The sequence below is a fragment of the Microcaecilia unicolor genome, chromosome 1 (genome assembly GCF_901765095.1).
Source record: "Microcaecilia unicolor chromosome 1, aMicUni1.1, whole genome shotgun sequence".
NCBI classification, from domain to species: domain Eukaryota; kingdom Metazoa; phylum Chordata; class Amphibia; order Gymnophiona; family Siphonopidae; genus Microcaecilia; species Microcaecilia unicolor.
Genome location: NC_044031.1, coordinates 729,351,089 through 729,367,607, shown reverse-complemented (window position 1 = coordinate 729,367,607; position 16,519 = coordinate 729,351,089). Strand labels below are relative to the sequence as shown.

General features: G+C 41.9%; 1 protein-coding gene across 1 annotated transcript in view; it reads left to right on the top strand.

The window, feature by feature from the left end:
- The window catches only part of CRTC3 (CREB regulated transcription coactivator 3), a 193,526-nt gene that overhangs the window by 114,179 nt on the left and 62,828 nt on the right, over positions 1 to 16,519 (top strand). The window contains exons 4-6 of the mRNA XM_030189632.1: positions 1,794 to 1,852; positions 7,474 to 7,536; positions 10,584 to 10,696. Of these exons, the coding sequence (XP_030045492.1) occupies positions 1,794 to 1,852; positions 7,474 to 7,536; positions 10,584 to 10,696 (235 nt within the window). The remainder of the gene's footprint in view (positions 1 to 1,793; positions 1,853 to 7,473; positions 7,537 to 10,583; positions 10,697 to 16,519) is intronic.

Below are 16,519 nucleotides of genomic sequence, written 5' to 3'. Positions count from 1 at the left end.
CAGTTATCAAATATAACTATTTTACGGGGCTACAGCAAAGAGCTTTTTCTCTCTCCTCTCCTAGGCTGCAACTGAGGAGAAACCAGTACAATCCAAATGAAAAAAGCTCCTGGGCCAATCAGAGCCCAGTCAAATTTTAAAAGAAAGCTGGTTACATCACTATAGGCATTTCCTTTATCTGTGTGCTAACTAAAAGAAAGAAAGGTCAGTTCTTTGTAACAGCTTAAAACATAACATGCACCACCTGCTGACCAAACGAGAGAAATGCGCTTCAAGAATTAATAAAGGCAGTTTTACAGGCATAAAACACACTGTTCTGTCACAGGTGTCTTCTAGAAGTGCTATTTAAGGTGCCTTTTATAAAATAACTCTTAATTGTTTCAAAGGGCAACAGACTTTCTCTTTTAACATTGTTGGGGTTGGCAATTGTGGGGGAAGGGGAGCGGAGCCTTCCCTCAGAGGTTCAGTAGAGGAGTGAGAGGTCTTGCAGTTTAGTCGGGGTAGAGCAAGGCCGGCTGTCTTTCCTAACAGCTCCTGTTGCTTTCCAGTCCTTCCCTTATTGCTCAGTGTGAACCTTCATTTCATTTTTTGTTTTTGTTTTTCCCGATTTTATTTTGAGTGAGCACAAACTTACCCTGCTGGTTCACTTTGAGGCTAATTATTTAATGGGGCACCATGGTAGGAGCCTTAACAGGTGTTTACCTTTACTATTGATGATTGTAGGTTTTTCTTTTTTTTTCAATCTGTTCTACCCTCCTTTCTTTTATAAATGTTCTGTCTTGCTCCTTGTTTTACACTCTATAAATCGCTCAGACGATTGCTCGATAGGCAGTATAACGCATACCTAATAAACTTGTAAAGTGTTATGTAAAGACAAGTACGTGCCTAGTCGTTTTTATAAAATACTAGTGTGTGTTAAGAACACATCTTGAATGTAAGCTCGAGAGCTGGTGTAAATGAATGTGTGTACTGTGTACGCGTGTAGATTAAGTAATTTTGTACTCTACACACATATGTGACGACCCTGACAAAGTACGTATCATATGACACTTACCTTTACATCAATCAGTATTTTATTAAATGTCACAGACAAGTGCACAGGGTTAAAATTACATATCCTGTTTCACATAATGCATATCAAGTGACCAATGAAATGGGCAGCTTTCTGTGGATGGGTCTGGATTTTGGCTCTGAACACCTACTGTAAAGCTGCTGCTTTTTTAAAGGCCTGTGGGATTTAGTCTTTGGGATTTAAATGTTTTTTTTTTTTGGTGGGGGGGGGGGGGGGCAGCTGAAGAAATGGCAAGTAAGACAATGCTACATAGTTAATGGCCTTGATTACAGGGCTATTTGGGAGGCTACTTTTCTAAACGTAATCTCTTGTATTCTTTCTGTATTAGGGTAAAACGGAGGTACTATGGTCACAATATGAAATCTTGTGCTATTTATAAGACTCAAACTATGGTGTGTGCATCATCTATTGAAGGGGGGGTGGTGGGAGGTTTTAGGGGTGGGGGAGTCAGTGATTGGGGTTATACTCATAATGCTTTATGCTTGTTATCGGAGTGTTCAGGCTGTTGTGGTATAGTTGCTGATTTGTTTGATTTTTTTTTTTTTACAATATGTTTACTGAAAGTAAAAACAAAACTGTCCTATTGAATAGTGAGTTTTGTACTGCTTCCCAGAATTGACTGTGAATCTGCAGGCCCCAGAAGGTGATATTGCCATCTGGTGTTGGTAGTGTAGTTTTATATTAGAATTTGGTTTTCTGGTTTTCCTTTACTTCACATCACTGCGACAGTTCTCCGTATGCACCAGTTTACCTCTCGCCACCATCTGATAGCTGGAGAAGGTAAGAAACTTTTTTGAACTTTTTTCTGTTTGAGAGATTATTCAAAATAAGATGCAAATTTTACTTTTTCATTGAAGCAAAACTTTTGCTGAAAACTGAAGTAGACATAGTTGTTGAGGCATTTTCACTTGTCCAGTTTGTGTTATCAGAGTTGAAATGTCCCTTGTGCAGGATGGTCGCTTTCATATTCTGGGACTTTTGTCAGGCCTGTCACAAGAGAGCTGTGGAAGCTGGTGGGTCTCTGATACACTGGGATGGATGATTGAGAAGAGGCCTGAGTTACCTTGACATCTACCAAGGCCCAAATCATATGAAAAGTAACTTTATTATGAGCTAGATAACACTAAATGGAGGTTCTTGTTGCAGGACAGATGTCTCCATAGTTGATTTGACTCAGCCAAGTTGAAAATGTCTCTTATAATATCATGTTTATTTCATCATTAGCAAATTAACGTAAGACACAATTTTGTTGAAAAACTTCCATAATGTGGACTTTGGACAATTGCGTATTTAAGTTCTTATTTGGTATATTTGTTTTTCCATCCTTTTCTTGACCTGTATGGGATTGTAAAAGCAGGAAAACTTAAACAACAAAAAAAAGACTAGATGGTTTTTACCATAGCCGGTTAAATGCGTTGTACTTTCACACACCTAATTGCTATGTGATTGACAGAGGTCAAAGGGCATGGGAATGAGGTGCTAGACCAGAGCAGGTAAGGATGTCTCACCATCTCTGTAGAACCAGCTCCTTAAGGTCCCTGGTGTTGAGCCTAAATGTTGCAGGATCAAATTCTAAACTACCCTGCTGAAAATATAAACTAAAGATGTGTGTGATTGAAGTATGTAAATAATGAGCAGATGAATGGCTTTGTTTGTGCCAAACTTGCTATTTCTTCTCAGGGGCGTAGCTACGAGGGCATGGGCCCCCCACAGATTAAGCCCTGGCCCCCTCTACATTTGACCCCCCCCTAGCCGCACCCCCCCCCCCAGCTGCTGCTGGCGCCCCCCCCCCCCCCCCCCCCCGCCGCATCAGGTACCTTGTTTGCTGGCGGGGGTCCCCAACCCCCACCAGCCAAAGAGTCTTCTTTGGTGCCTTCGTTGTGTGATAGATAATCTGTTTCTGACACCTTACGTCCTGCACAGGGCTACATACAGGACGTCCGGAGTTCGAAACAGATCATCACACAGCGAAGGCGCCAGAGTCGACTGGCGCTGAAGAAGACTGCTTGGCTGGCAGGGGTTGGGGACCCCCGCCAGCAAACAAGGTACCTGGCGGCAACAGGGAAGGGTTTTTGCGGTGGGGGGCGGGGGTTTGTGGGGGGGGGGAGGCGGCTAAACAGTGACTCCCCCCACCTCGGGCTCTGGCCGCCTCCTCCCGCCGAGGTCTGGCTACGCCCCTGTTTCTTCTACACTGGTGAAGTGTTACTGTCTTGATCAGATGTTTTATTTGAAACTGTGTAATATATTTCTACAGGCATGGATTGATGATTGCAGAGTTCAACCCCATAAGTCATTGTAAAAATAAAACCTTTGCCATTTGCAATCAAAAAGTGTGCTGTGAAAATATCCAGTGAACAATGGTATCGGTGATTAGTTCAGTGCTTTTTCTGTGATGCTTCTTTTGCTGATAATAATGATGATACAGTGTACACTGTACATGGTCTACTCCTCTGTGTAACTGCAAGTTGTACTGCTTTTTTACTTTTCAGTAGAAAGTGGAGTTATACACCTTTTCTCTCTTCCAACATCTGAAATGGTTAAGATACATACACTGCACATTCTTTGTGGATATCCTGAAACCTGACTGGGTGGGTGTGCCCTGAGGATTGGGTCGAGAAGCACTGGTCTAGATCTAGAATGGGAATAGAAAGTTGACATATATTGCGAAGTATCTGCAATGGCTACACATTCAGCCACTTGTTATGCTGGGACTATATAGCATGGGGGGGAGGGGCACTGTACCCAGAAACATAAGAAACATTGCCAAACAGCACGCTGGGGCATTGAAGTATTCCCTTAACCCAGTGGTTCCCAACCTTATCCTGAGGGAACCCTTAGCCAGTCAGGTTTTCAGGATATCCACAATGAATACTCATGAGAGAGATTTGCATGAAGTGGAGCAAGTACATGCAAATCTCTTTCCTGAGTATTCATTGTGGATATCCTGAAAACCTTACTGGCTGGGGTGCCTCCAGGATCAGGTTTGGAAATCACTGGTGTAGGAACTCCAACTAACTGAAAAGTAAGGAGTAGACTTTGTATAGTGTACATTGCAGTATCATTATAATCAGCAGAAGAGGCATCACAGTAAAAGTATGCTGTGGAAGTATGATGAGAGTGTCATGAATTTCACACAATGGAAGGATCAAAGTCTATGCCAGCAAAGAAGCTCACAGTGGAAGAAATGTCAGGTGCTGGGTTCCTACGGTAGTTTCTTTTTTTAAATTTTTAAATTTAGTTTTTTTAACATCCAAAATTGAAATTTAGAACAAAGTTTACCATTATATATGGGCAACAGCTGCATAAAATGGACTTCTGCAAAGTGCCTTCTTTCACCCCCTCCGCAATACCCATGGTGTAGATAGTGTCTGTTCTGTTGCTAGTGGTAAAAGGATGGGGTACGGTCAGGGGAGAAAAAACTCATGCACTCATTTTAAGTCCTACAGCAGGGCTTCCCCAACTGGGTGTTGTGACCCCCAAATGGAGTCTGAAAACCCGTGCTTGGGGTCACAACCTGGGCCGGTCCTTCATAGGGACATCTTTCTTCTGTGCTGCCGGGGGGTCACATGGTTTCTGTAGCCTAGGAAATGGGATTGTGGCCACAGAAATAGTAAGCACTGCCCTATAGGTATTGCAAAGTCTATGACTGTACTAGGCCTGACTCCCCCCCCCCTCCCCCCCACCCGAGTGGAAATGCCTGGGACTCTCCACAGCATATCCAGTCCCTGCTGGGCTGAAAAGCTGGCTCTAGCAGTTGAATCCAGGTCGCTCACAACACTCAAACCTACCAGGATGTCATCAGACAGACCATTATTAAACCAAATATTAAACACTAAATCTGAAAAAAGTATTAAGAAAAAAAATATGTAATGAAGGGCATACAATAGCTATTTTCCTAAAATGAGGATTAAGCAATGCCATTGAAGAGAGCAGACATTTGAATCGAGGTTGAGACCTTTTCTGTACTCATCGATTTCTTGTGATGCACTTCGCTTTTGGCACCAGTAATTGAAAAGCTGCAGTAAATGAAGGTCAGCTTTCTTTGCCCATATGCCTTTTGTGGGATTTGCACTGTGTACGGATAGTTTAATTAGAAAGCAAAAATATGCCCTGCCCCATGACCTGCTGTAGTGGAGAGGCTCATGTCCTCAGAAAAATAGTTCCTTTTTCAGTGCAGTATTTCTAGTGAGAGAGTTCAAGAGTCTAGCTGGTCTGGGCAAGTGGCTATGTCCCACGCTCTGGTTGCCTGGTGTCACTTGTTCCCATTGGCAACCACATCCAAGCTGAAAAACATCAAACAGCATAATCCATCATGCGAGGGAGGAAGGAGCCCAGTGTCACAATGTTGCTGGCAAGCGAAAAACATGATCCTGAAGCTGAACTGTAGAATGGTACTCCACTAATTGCTCAGGTTTTACAGACATTGTCTTCAACCTATGTGTGCTAATGCTATAAAACTTTGCAGTTAATTCCTTCAGCTTTGTTGGGGAAGCACTTTGTGGCAATACCCTATAAAATGTGCAGGATTCAAATATGGATTATGGGATCATGCTTATTTAGGACTAGGCTGAGCTCTTCCTTTCTGTAATAGCATTGCAACATAGTAGATGATCAATCGTAAGCTGCTTTGAGTGTGCCAATAGGTTTATGAAAGTGGGCCGAATCTTGTCAGCTGCTCCAAACTCTATGCTGCGGCACTCCAGGGCACCGCAGCAAACTCGCAGGGGAGCCATGGCATATTTTAAGAGACCCTTCAAAATTGTGGCACCCATGGAATGGCTGGTGGGGATGCCCAAGCCTTGCCAGCTGAAGCAGGGGAGGGGGGGGAGACCTGAGAGGAAATGTGTGGCCTATGGGTGCCATGAAAAAACTACTTAAATACTAAGGGCGCCATGAACTGAGAAAGTTTGGGAGCCACTGAGCTAAGCAGATAAAATAGGAACTGTTGTGTTAGGACTTGCTATGAATGTTTCCAAGAGCTTATTGGCTCCAGTGGTCTCGTATGATTTTTTACAGCACCAAATGTGAGTTTGTAGTAGTACACTGCTGGTAATGAAACCAGCTCTCCGGTGAAAATTTCGTGCTATGTAATAGGCAGAGCAGTTCATTCCAGAGCTAACAGAATGTGGTGCCCTTATCTGATAAAGCCTCCATTTTCACTTTTATACGAGTACAAAATGTTTTATTTAAACGATTGTACAGTTGTGATCATGAAATGATGCAACAGCCACACAACTGGACACTGTGAAGACCTTTGTTTCACAAAGGGGAGGCGGTGTCATTAACAGCATGCACTAATGTTTACCACAAGGCCTATAGGAATATAATGGACCCTGCCGCAGATAATACATACTGTCTGTTTAGTAAATGGCTATCAAAATATCTTTAGCGATTTATTATTAGCATTTGTATAGCGCTACCAGACGCACGCATCGCTGAACACCTGATACAAAGAGACAGTCCCTGCTCAAAAGAGCTTACAATCTAAATAATACAGACAGACAAGACAGTTAGGGTGAGGGAAGTAATGGGTGAGAAGGAAGGAAGAGACAAGGGGAGGGCAATTGAGTAGTGGCTAGGAGCTAAAAGCAGCAGTGAAAAGGTGGGTTTTCAGCATAGATTTGAAAACAGGTAGAGATGGAGCTAGACGTATAGGTCCAGGAAGTCTATTCCAGGCATAAGGTGCTGCGAGAGAAAAGGAGCGAAGCCTGGAGTTAGCAGTGGAGGGGAAGGGGGACAACAAGAGATTTGTCCAGTGAGCGGAGTTCACGGGGAGGAATGTAGGGAGAGATGAGAGTGGAGAGGTAATGGGGGGCTGCAGAGTGGATGCATTTAAAGGTCAGTACGAGAAGTTTAAACTGAATGTGGAAGTGGACAGGGAGCCAGTGAAGTGACTTGAGGAGTGGGCTAGTATGGGTATAACGATTCTGGCGGAAAATAAGTCATGCCGCAGAATTTTGGACAGATTGGAGAGGAGAGATGGCTGAGCGGAAGACCAGTGAGAAGCAAATTGCAATAATCCAAGCGAGAGGTGACAAGGGTGTGGATAAGGGTTCTGGTAGCGAATTCAGAAAGGAAGGGGCATTCACTACCACCATTACTATGCACTGTCTGCTACAGGGCCATTTTATTTCTGTGAATAGATAGCTTACACTAATACTGAATACTGTTAGCCCATGCTGACCATTATCAGTGATTCCTAAAATGTTTTGTCTTGTTAGGAATTATGCTTACCTTCTTGCCAACTCTTTAGGACTTTCCATTGTCATTTCTAAAACTGTGTTTTTCTTGTCTTGTGGTGAATATGCTGAAACTGTATGCAGTTTGAGATTTCTTTTTATTTTTTAACATAGTGACCTGTTTAATTTGGGTTGCAATTTTTTTTTTTTGCATCTCTGAAGGCAGCAGCCTCCCTGGAGTGAAGAGAAACGGCCAGGATTTAGACTCTTGTCTGCACTTAACAGGTGAGTAAGTTTGTCAAAGGCTCTAACTGGAAGCAACACTAGTTTTCTCTTGTTTGAAATTGTTGCTTTTCCTTCTGCACCTATTCGTATTCTTTGAGTTCTTGATAGTCGCTAGTATAGACCATCCTCTTGATAGGCAGCAGTGCAATATGGTGAGAGAAAATCTAAATGCTCTTAAGACTTCTACATCTACCGTTATTCTGACAGGGTGAAAAAACTGTCTACAGACAAAACTGTATTTGTGTACGTTCTGCCATTTATTCCTTGAGAAACATGTGGTCTGGAATCAGATTTTATCATCTAGATTGCAGGTGTATTAAAAAGGAGATTACCAAATTTTGAGAGTGTTAATATCCAGTTATAGCTGAATACAGGAGCACAGAGACAAGAAATAATCTATTCTTGAATTATACAGAAAAGGCATCATAGTGTTTTCTCTCAGTTTAGTATATGTTCATTTGAACGCAGTTGCTCTGTTTGAAGGTCAGGCAAACGTATCTAGAACTCCTTTTGAAGGGAAGTTTGAGGGCCACCCTGTGTTGGTAAAGGAGGTTTGAACTGGAGTACCCTGGTTCCTAGTCTGGATTTGTATTTCCTCCCTCATGTTAGAAACAATATGGAGGTGATTGCTGAGAGTATTCTCAGGAGGCCTGAAAGTGGCTGGAATACCCTGGAGATAAGGGACTGAGGCGAAGTTGAGTAGGTCTCACAGCTTGTAGTCCTTGTCACCATCTTGGGATTTTCAGGGGCTGAAGCATGCTAACATCTTATCATTCAAACAATTATAGAAGGAGCCAGCTTCCTCTGGTTGGCCTCTACAGGCCTTTAAAATCAAAGAAGTACTTACAGAAGGTCAGTGTATGTGATTCAAGGACTCTTCTGGGAAATGGGCCCCACATGTTGTGTTCTGTCACTCCCCTTCCAGTTAGAAGTGTGTGGGATACTTTAAAGTGGTATTGTAGATAGAGAAAACTGGTGAAAACTTTAGTCTCAGTTCAAAGACGGACTGTTGCAGTACCATCCACTCACTACAAGTTAAAAGGAAAGCAACCAAGTAGAGATGTGGGCTAACCCCAGAAAGCTGTGTTTAGGTGACTGTCCTTTTCTTAGGTGCGTTACTTAGCCAAGCTGGTGCCGTGTTACTTTATAAACTGCTACACGCTGTTAAATTTCTAAGTCTCAGATGAGGTGTATTGACATGGGAGTCACATGCACGTTCCAGGGTACATTCAGCTGGCTGGGAAACATGAGCGACAATAATGTTGTGACCAGAATTCATTCCAGTTGCTCGGCAGGCTAGTTCTCTAAGCTTTTTTTCCCAGGGATTCTCTTCTGTTGAAGAGCTTTGCAGAAGGCCAGTTTCTCTGACCTAGTTCTAGTAGGATTGCAGCTTCAGAAACTGTCTGATCTCCCTCCGCCCCCTGTCCCCCCTTGGGACAGGTTAAATGCAGCTGCTGTTCCAGGGACATGGTGCTGAGCGTGTACTGTGCATTTAAAGCTGAAAAGTGTACTGACATAATGCAAGCTGCAGTAGAGAGAGCAGCTGAAATGTTCTCGTGTGTAGTGGGCATTGGTGGGGGACTGTGACAGCATAGGAATGAGTTGGAGAAACTAAAACCGCCCCTCTCGTTAGTAATTCAGCCTTACACCCCTAAATGCAAATCCTCAAAAATTCCCATAGACGGTCTTTCTACAGAATTGCCTTTTTAAAATAAAGTGAAATAAAAGGTCAGTAGACAAGCGGCAGGTCAGTGGTTCTCTGCCCATTAAGCTAATTCAAAATAATTTTATGTTCTCTAAAACTAAAGATCCACAGTTCTCAGACTAGTAACAGATGCCTTTAGTCCACTAGTGGTTCTTGGACCTATCCTGGGAAACCCCCATCCTGGTAGGTTTTCAGGACATCCGCAACGGGCATGTTTGCTAGAGAATTGTATACACTACCGTCATTCTGTACAAATTTGTGCCATGCATGTTTATTTACTTGTAGCATTTGTATCCCACATTTTCCCACCAATTTTGCAGGCTCAATGTGGCTTACATTTGCCGTAGTGGCGGTTGCCATTTCCGGGTAACAAAATTACAAATGGTCTTGCGTTAAGTGCATACATACATGATAACATACATGGAATATGATATATATGGAACAGATCATGGTATATGTATACACCATGTGTATACATACATGGTAAAGAAGAATACATTCATCGTGGAGATCCTGAAATCCTAGCAGGTAGCTGACCTTTTATTTCTAGAGGTGTGTGTCGTGTGTGGTTTTTTGTTTTTGTTTTGTTTTTTGTTTTTTTTACGTTAACTGTAGGTAGCAATTGTTTTTAATGTGCAGAGTTGAAGGCTGGCAAGACTGAAATTGTATGTCTCTTCAGTGTAAGAATGCTTTGTAGATGATGTCTTACTGATATCAGTAATCATTTGACAGGGAAGTAATATGAACAGCTGTGTTTCTGTGGGCTTGTGAAAGTTCTTTTCTTGTCTCTTGCCAGCATGTTCTCTTCCTAGGTTCTTTCTTGCTGAGGAACTGTTACCAAAGAACGCTGGCTGTATGTTGGGGTTCCCCCCCCCCCCCCCCCCCCCCCCCCCCCCCCTTGGTGGCTTGTTGGTGACTATAGTAAAGCTCCGCTCCATGGATAAATCCTTCTTATCTGTTCCCTTCTCCACTACTGCCAATTCCGGACTTCGCGCCTTCTGTCTCGCTGCATCCTATGCCTGGAATAAACTTCCTGAGCCCCTACGTCTTGCCCCATCCTTGGCCACCTTTAAATCTAGACTGAAATCCCACCTCTTTAACATTGCTTTTGACTTGTAACCACTCGCCTCCACCTACCCTCCTCTCCTCCTTCCTGTACACATTAATTGATTTGATTTGCTTACTTTATTTTTTGTCTATTAGATTATAAGCACTTTGAGCAGGGACTGTCTTGTATCTTCTATGTTTGTGCAGCTCTACGTACGCCTTGTAGCGCTATAGAAATGCTAAATAGTAGTAATAGTAGTAAAGCCTCTTCTCTGTGATAATCATTCTTCCTCAGGACAAATTCAGATTCAGCACTTCACACCAGCGCTTTGAGCAATAAGTCCCAGGACCCATTCGTGGGAGTGAACCAGTCTGCGCTGCGACTCTCGCGACCTCCACAACAAAACGGTGAGAGACCTTCAACCCCTTAACAAGCTTTCTTAGTTACAATGTATCTTTATTAGGGCTGTACATCAATCTAAAAATGTTAATTGCATAAAGCGTCCCCCCCCCCACCCCGCTCACATTTTCTCCTGTACAGTGCAAAATATAGATAACAGAAGTAAATTCTCAGAACTGACATGTTTCAGTTACGAAACTGAAAAAAAAAACATTTTTCTTACCTTTATCTGGTAATTTTATTTTTCTAATTATCTTGTTCCTTGTCTCTGGTTCTGCTTCCTTCTCTATGTGCTCTGACCTGTTTCCAGGACCTCCTGTGGATTCACCAATTCTTTTCTCTCCTCCTTCACTCCCTGCCCTATGTCCAACTTTCCTTCATTTTTCTGTTTCCTTTTCAAATCTAGTTTTCCAGCTCTTCCATTTCCTTCCATCCATGGGTGGCCTCACCTCCCTTTTCTCTTTCATTCCCTGCCATCTGTGTGCACATCCCCTCTCTTCCCTTCTCCTACCCTCTGTTCATGCCAACCATCTCCCTTCTTTCTTCCATCCCTCATTTCCAATTTCTGTCCCTCACTTCCCCTGCCATCCAGCATTGCTCCTCTCTTCGTCATTCACCATCGAACCATCTCTCTTTCCCCCCTCACCATCCAGCATCACCCCTCTATCTCTCCCCCCACCATCCAGTATCACCCATCTCTTCCCTCTCACACACCATCACCATCCAACATTGCCTTGTCTCTCACTGGGCAAGAATTTGATTATCTCTGTTCTGTAATATCAGATCCAAGACACAATAACTATGGCTTTCAAGATGCAGCTTGTGAAGAGACTTTTTTATGGTGTATTTTAAATATGTTGCAATTCTTGGTTTTCTTGTATTGTATTGCAATGGTAGATGTTTGTTCATCTGCTCAAGTAGATAATCTCTCTTTCTTGGTGGTTGTGGGGGGAGGGAAAGATTCTCCTTGGGATGTGCATGATTTGTGTAAACAAATTTTTTTTTTTAAATAAGTCAAGGACTGTGAGATCTTCTAGTTTGGGAGGGTTAGTCTCCAGTTTTAAGACATTTTACATTATGTTCAGTTTTACATTGCAGAGATATTGGGCCTTATTTAATAGTTTCTTCTCCTCTATAAGGATAAAGTTTTTAATGAAATCTATTGTGTTTTATAAATTGGGTGGCGGAGCAGGTGGGGGGAAGAGGGGTTGGTGGTTGAGAGGCTAGGATAGGGGAGGGCAGACTTATAGGGTCTGTACCAGAGCCAGTGATGGGAGACGGGACTGGTGGTTGGGAGGCGGGAAATACTGCTGGGCAGACTTAGACGGTCTGTGCCCTGAAAAAGACAGGTACAAATTCAAGATATGAGTTTATCTTGGGCAGACTAGATGGACCATGCAGGTCTTTTTCTGCCGTCATCTACTATGTATGTTACTATGTTACATTAATTATGATCCATCTGTGGCAATATCCATAGAGCAGTAAAGCGCTTAAATGTTATGGAGGTAAAGCAGCACTAGTATTTTTCTGTGGATCTGTATGTATATGCATTATTTGATATCACCCCGCCTTAAAATTAAGGGAAAGGCAGGCTTTTAAGGTTTTCCCTCCTCCCACAAGGTCATCCTACACTATCACATTTAGAGTGTGATTTAGTGATCAGCACTTTCATTTAACAATCACAGCAGTTTACCCCGTTTTTCCTTGCTAGATGTTGGGACGCTTTTATTTTAGTTCTGCTGTGAGACCATTGCATAAACTCCAAATGAGCCTGGTACCGATGTCCTGACCCTGCTGTTAGTGTTGCAGAAACTCCCAGCTAGAGACTCTCCTCATACTGTCACCTTCAGCAAGTTTTTTCTTTTTTCTTTTTTTTGCTGGCATCAATACTCTGCCATCTGGTTTTCCATAATATGTATATTTTTTTCTGAATAATCGATTACAGTAGCAGATTGTTTTACAAAAAATATGTATTCTGCTAATCACATGGTCCTAAGCAAATTCCCCCCAAATTGACACATTTTTATGACAAGGGAATCAAAACAAATTGACATCAAGATGAAAATAAAAATCATATAATGTAGAGATTTTCACCAACACGAGTCAAGATGATACTTTGAAACCTTCTGCTCCGTGTGCTGCGGCAGCAAAGAAAGCAAATAGAATGTTAGGTACTATTAGGAAAGGAATGGAAAATAAAAAGGAGAATGTTAGAATGCCTTTGTCTTGCTCCATGGTGCGAACGCACCTTGAATACTATGTGCAATTCAGGTCGCTGCATCTCAGAAAAGATATAATGGAATTAGAAAAGGTACAGAGAAGGGCAGCGAAAATGATAAAGGGGATGAGATGACTTCCCTATGAGGAAAGGCTGAAACGGCTTGGGCTCTTCAGCTTGGAGAAAAGATAGCTGAGGGGAGATATGATAGAGGTATATAAAATACTTAGTGGAGTCGATCGGGTAGACGTGAATTGCTTGTTTACTCTTTCCAAAAATGCTAGGACTAGGGGACACACAACAAAACTACAAAGTAGTAAATTTAAAATGAATTGGAGAAAATATTTCTTCACTCAGCGTGTATTTAAACTCGAATTCGTTGCCAGAGAATGTGGTAGAAGCAGTTAGCGTAGTGGGGTTTTAAAAAGTTTGGATGCCTTCCTAAACGAAAAGTCCATAAGCCATTATTAAAATGGATTTGGGAAATTCCACTGCTTATTTCTGGGATAAGCAGCATAAAATATATTATACTGTTCTGGGATCTTGCCAGGTACTTGTGACCTGGATTGGCCACTGTTGGAAACAGGATATTGGGCTTAAAGGACCTTTGGTCTGTCCCAGTATGGCAACACTTATGTACTTATGTAACCCAGAATTTCAGTGAAAGTACAACCGGGAGAGCTAGTTTGCGAACAGTTTTGGATGATGATAACTTATTTTATGGGTATATAAAACTTTAACTGCATTTTAAGGCCAAAAAGAGATCATGGCTGTTTACAATAGAAATGCATCCTTCCTGTAAATATTAAGGCTCAAAGCCTAACTGAAAGAAGCAGTCTTGCATCTAGAGAAGGAAGTTTCGATCCTTTAGATATAAAGGGTAAAGCATTCCACAAAACCGGGGCACCATGAGAAAAATAAATGATAGGAACCTTGTAAACAAATTATTGCCACTGGGCACCGTAAATAATTAGGCTTCTGAAGAACGTAGATCTAATGTGATCTGATTTTCTGACTTCTACAAGGAGTTTAACTACTTTGTAATAGCAAAAAACTTCAAGATCTGGAGAACAATCTATTAAATACCTCAATGCAATAATCAATGTGTGAAAGAACCAAGTTGCAAAGGAATGGTTTCAGATCTCACTGTTCTTATTTTATTTATTTATTTGTAACACTTGTACCCCACATTTTCCCACCTATTTGCAGGCTCAATGTGGCTTACATAGTATCGTAGAGGCGATTGCCAATATCGGTATGAACAAATACAAAGTGAAGTTGTGGTAGAGTAAATGTGCATGACAGATTTAGGAATCATAAGGAGGAAGAGGTAATTTATGTCCAATCGAATTTTGGTTTTGTTGTGTTGCAGAGTTGAGGCATTTAAGTTGGGTTGTTCAGGTATGCGTTTTTGAACAGGTAAGTTTTTAGTAGTTTCCAGAAGTTTATGTGGTCATATGTGCATGTGGTAGTGCGTTCCATAATTGTGTGCTTATACAGGAGAAGCCGGATGCATAGGTTGATTTGTGTTTGAGTCCTTTGCAGCTTGGGTAGTAGAGATTTAGGTAGGTTCGTGCTGATCTTTGTTGTATTTCTGATTGGGAGGTCTATGAGGTCTGACATGTATCCCGGGGCTTCAGCATTGATGATTTTGTGAACGAGGGTGCAGAGTTTGAACACAATATGTTCTTTGATTGGGAGCCAGTGTAGTTTTTCTCGTAGAGGTTTTGCGCTTTTGAATCTTGTTTTTCCATATATGAGTTTGTGTTTTGGGCAGTTCGGAGTTTCTTTATGATTTGTTCTTTGTATCCCACATAGATTCTATTGCAGTAGTCTAGGTGGCTTAGTACCATTGATTGTACCAATTTGCGAAATGTTTCTCTCGGGAAGAATGGTTTCACTCTTCTGAGTTTCCACATAGAGTGGAACATTTTCTTTGTTGAGGCTTTTGCTTGGCTTTCAAGTGTGAGATCTTGATCGATTATAACTCCGCGTATTTTCAAGCTATCTGAGATAGGGAGGGTGTAGTCTGGGGTGGTTATGTTGGAGGGTATGTTCGTGTTATATTGGGATGAGAGGATTAGACAGTGTGTTTTTTTAGTGTTTAGTTTTAATTGAAATGAATTCACCCATGAGTTCATGATGTTCAAGCTGAGTGTGATTTCTTTGGTGATTTCTGTTAGGTCATGTCTGTAAGGGATGTATAGTGTGACATCTGCATATATGAAGGGGTTGAGACCTTGATTGGATAGGATTTGGCTAGTGGGATCATCATTAGGTTGAAAAGGAGTGGTGAGAGTGGTGATCCTTAAGGTACTCCACAGTCTGTTTTCCATGGTGATGATATATTCAAGTTTGATTTCACTCGTTAAATTCTAGTTGTTAGGAAGCCCTTGATCCAGCTAAGTACACTTCCAGCAATCCATAAGTATTCTAGTATGCTTAGTAATATATTGTGGTTTACCATGTCGAATGCACTAGACATGTCAAATTGTAGGAGAAGTATGCTTTTGCCTGTTATTTGTTGTTTGAATTTGGCTAGTAGAGTGATTAGTACTGTTTCAGTACTGTGGTTGGAGCGGAATCCTGATTGTGATTCATGTAATATTGTGAATTTGTTTATGTAGTCTAAGTTGTTTGGTTACTAAGCTTTTCATCAGTTTGACTACCAGTGGAATTGATGCTACTGGTCAGTGGTTGATGATATCATCTAGGTTTTTTTTCTTGGTGTCTTTTGGTATTGGGTTAAGTAGGATGTTGCCGTTTTCCTTTGGGAAGTGACCATGTTGGAGCCTGTAATTTAAGTGGGATGAGAGGTCTACTTTGAAGCGGTGGGGAGCAGATTTTAATAGGTAACTGGGGCTGACATCCAGTTTACAGTGAGTCTTGGAGAACCTGTTAATCGCTTGGTTGACTGTTTCAGTGGTAAGGGGAGTGAAGGTTGAGTCTGTCCGGTGGGTATTCACCGGGGATTGGGTCCATACACTCAAAGAAGTTGTCGAAGTCGGTGGTGTTCTGAGGTAGCGTGTTGCGTAGATTTACAATTTTTTCGTTTAAGTATTTGGCAAGTGCGTCTGCAGATGGGGTGTTTGTGTTAGATGTGGTGACCACGGTGGTGTCTAGTAGTTTGTTCACGAGTTGGTATAGTTTTTTCGTATCTTTGTAGTCTGTCCTATTTTGGTTCTGTAATATGACCTTTTGGCTTGTCTTGTTGCATATTTGTTTTTTCTTTGAGTTTGTTTCCATGCGTTGAGTGATCATCTTTTAATTTTTTCCATGCTCGTTCAAGCTTCCTGGATTGTGTTTTTAGTTTTTTCAGTTCTTTGTTGTACCATGGTATTGAATTTTTCCTATGTGATGTTCTTGTATGTAAGGGTGCTATTTCGTCTAGTATGTTTTTGCATCTTTTGTCCCAATCTGAGAGGTAGTATGTAGAGTCCGTTTGTGCTGTCCATTCATTGTTGTACATTTGGTGCCAGAATGTTTCCGGGTCTATTTTGCCTCTTGTGTTGTATGTTGTGTGTTCATGCATGTGGTGTGAGCTCTTTTTCCGCCATAGTAGAGAGAGGTATAATTTGTAGTGGTCTGACCATGGTGTGTGTGTGTCTATTTG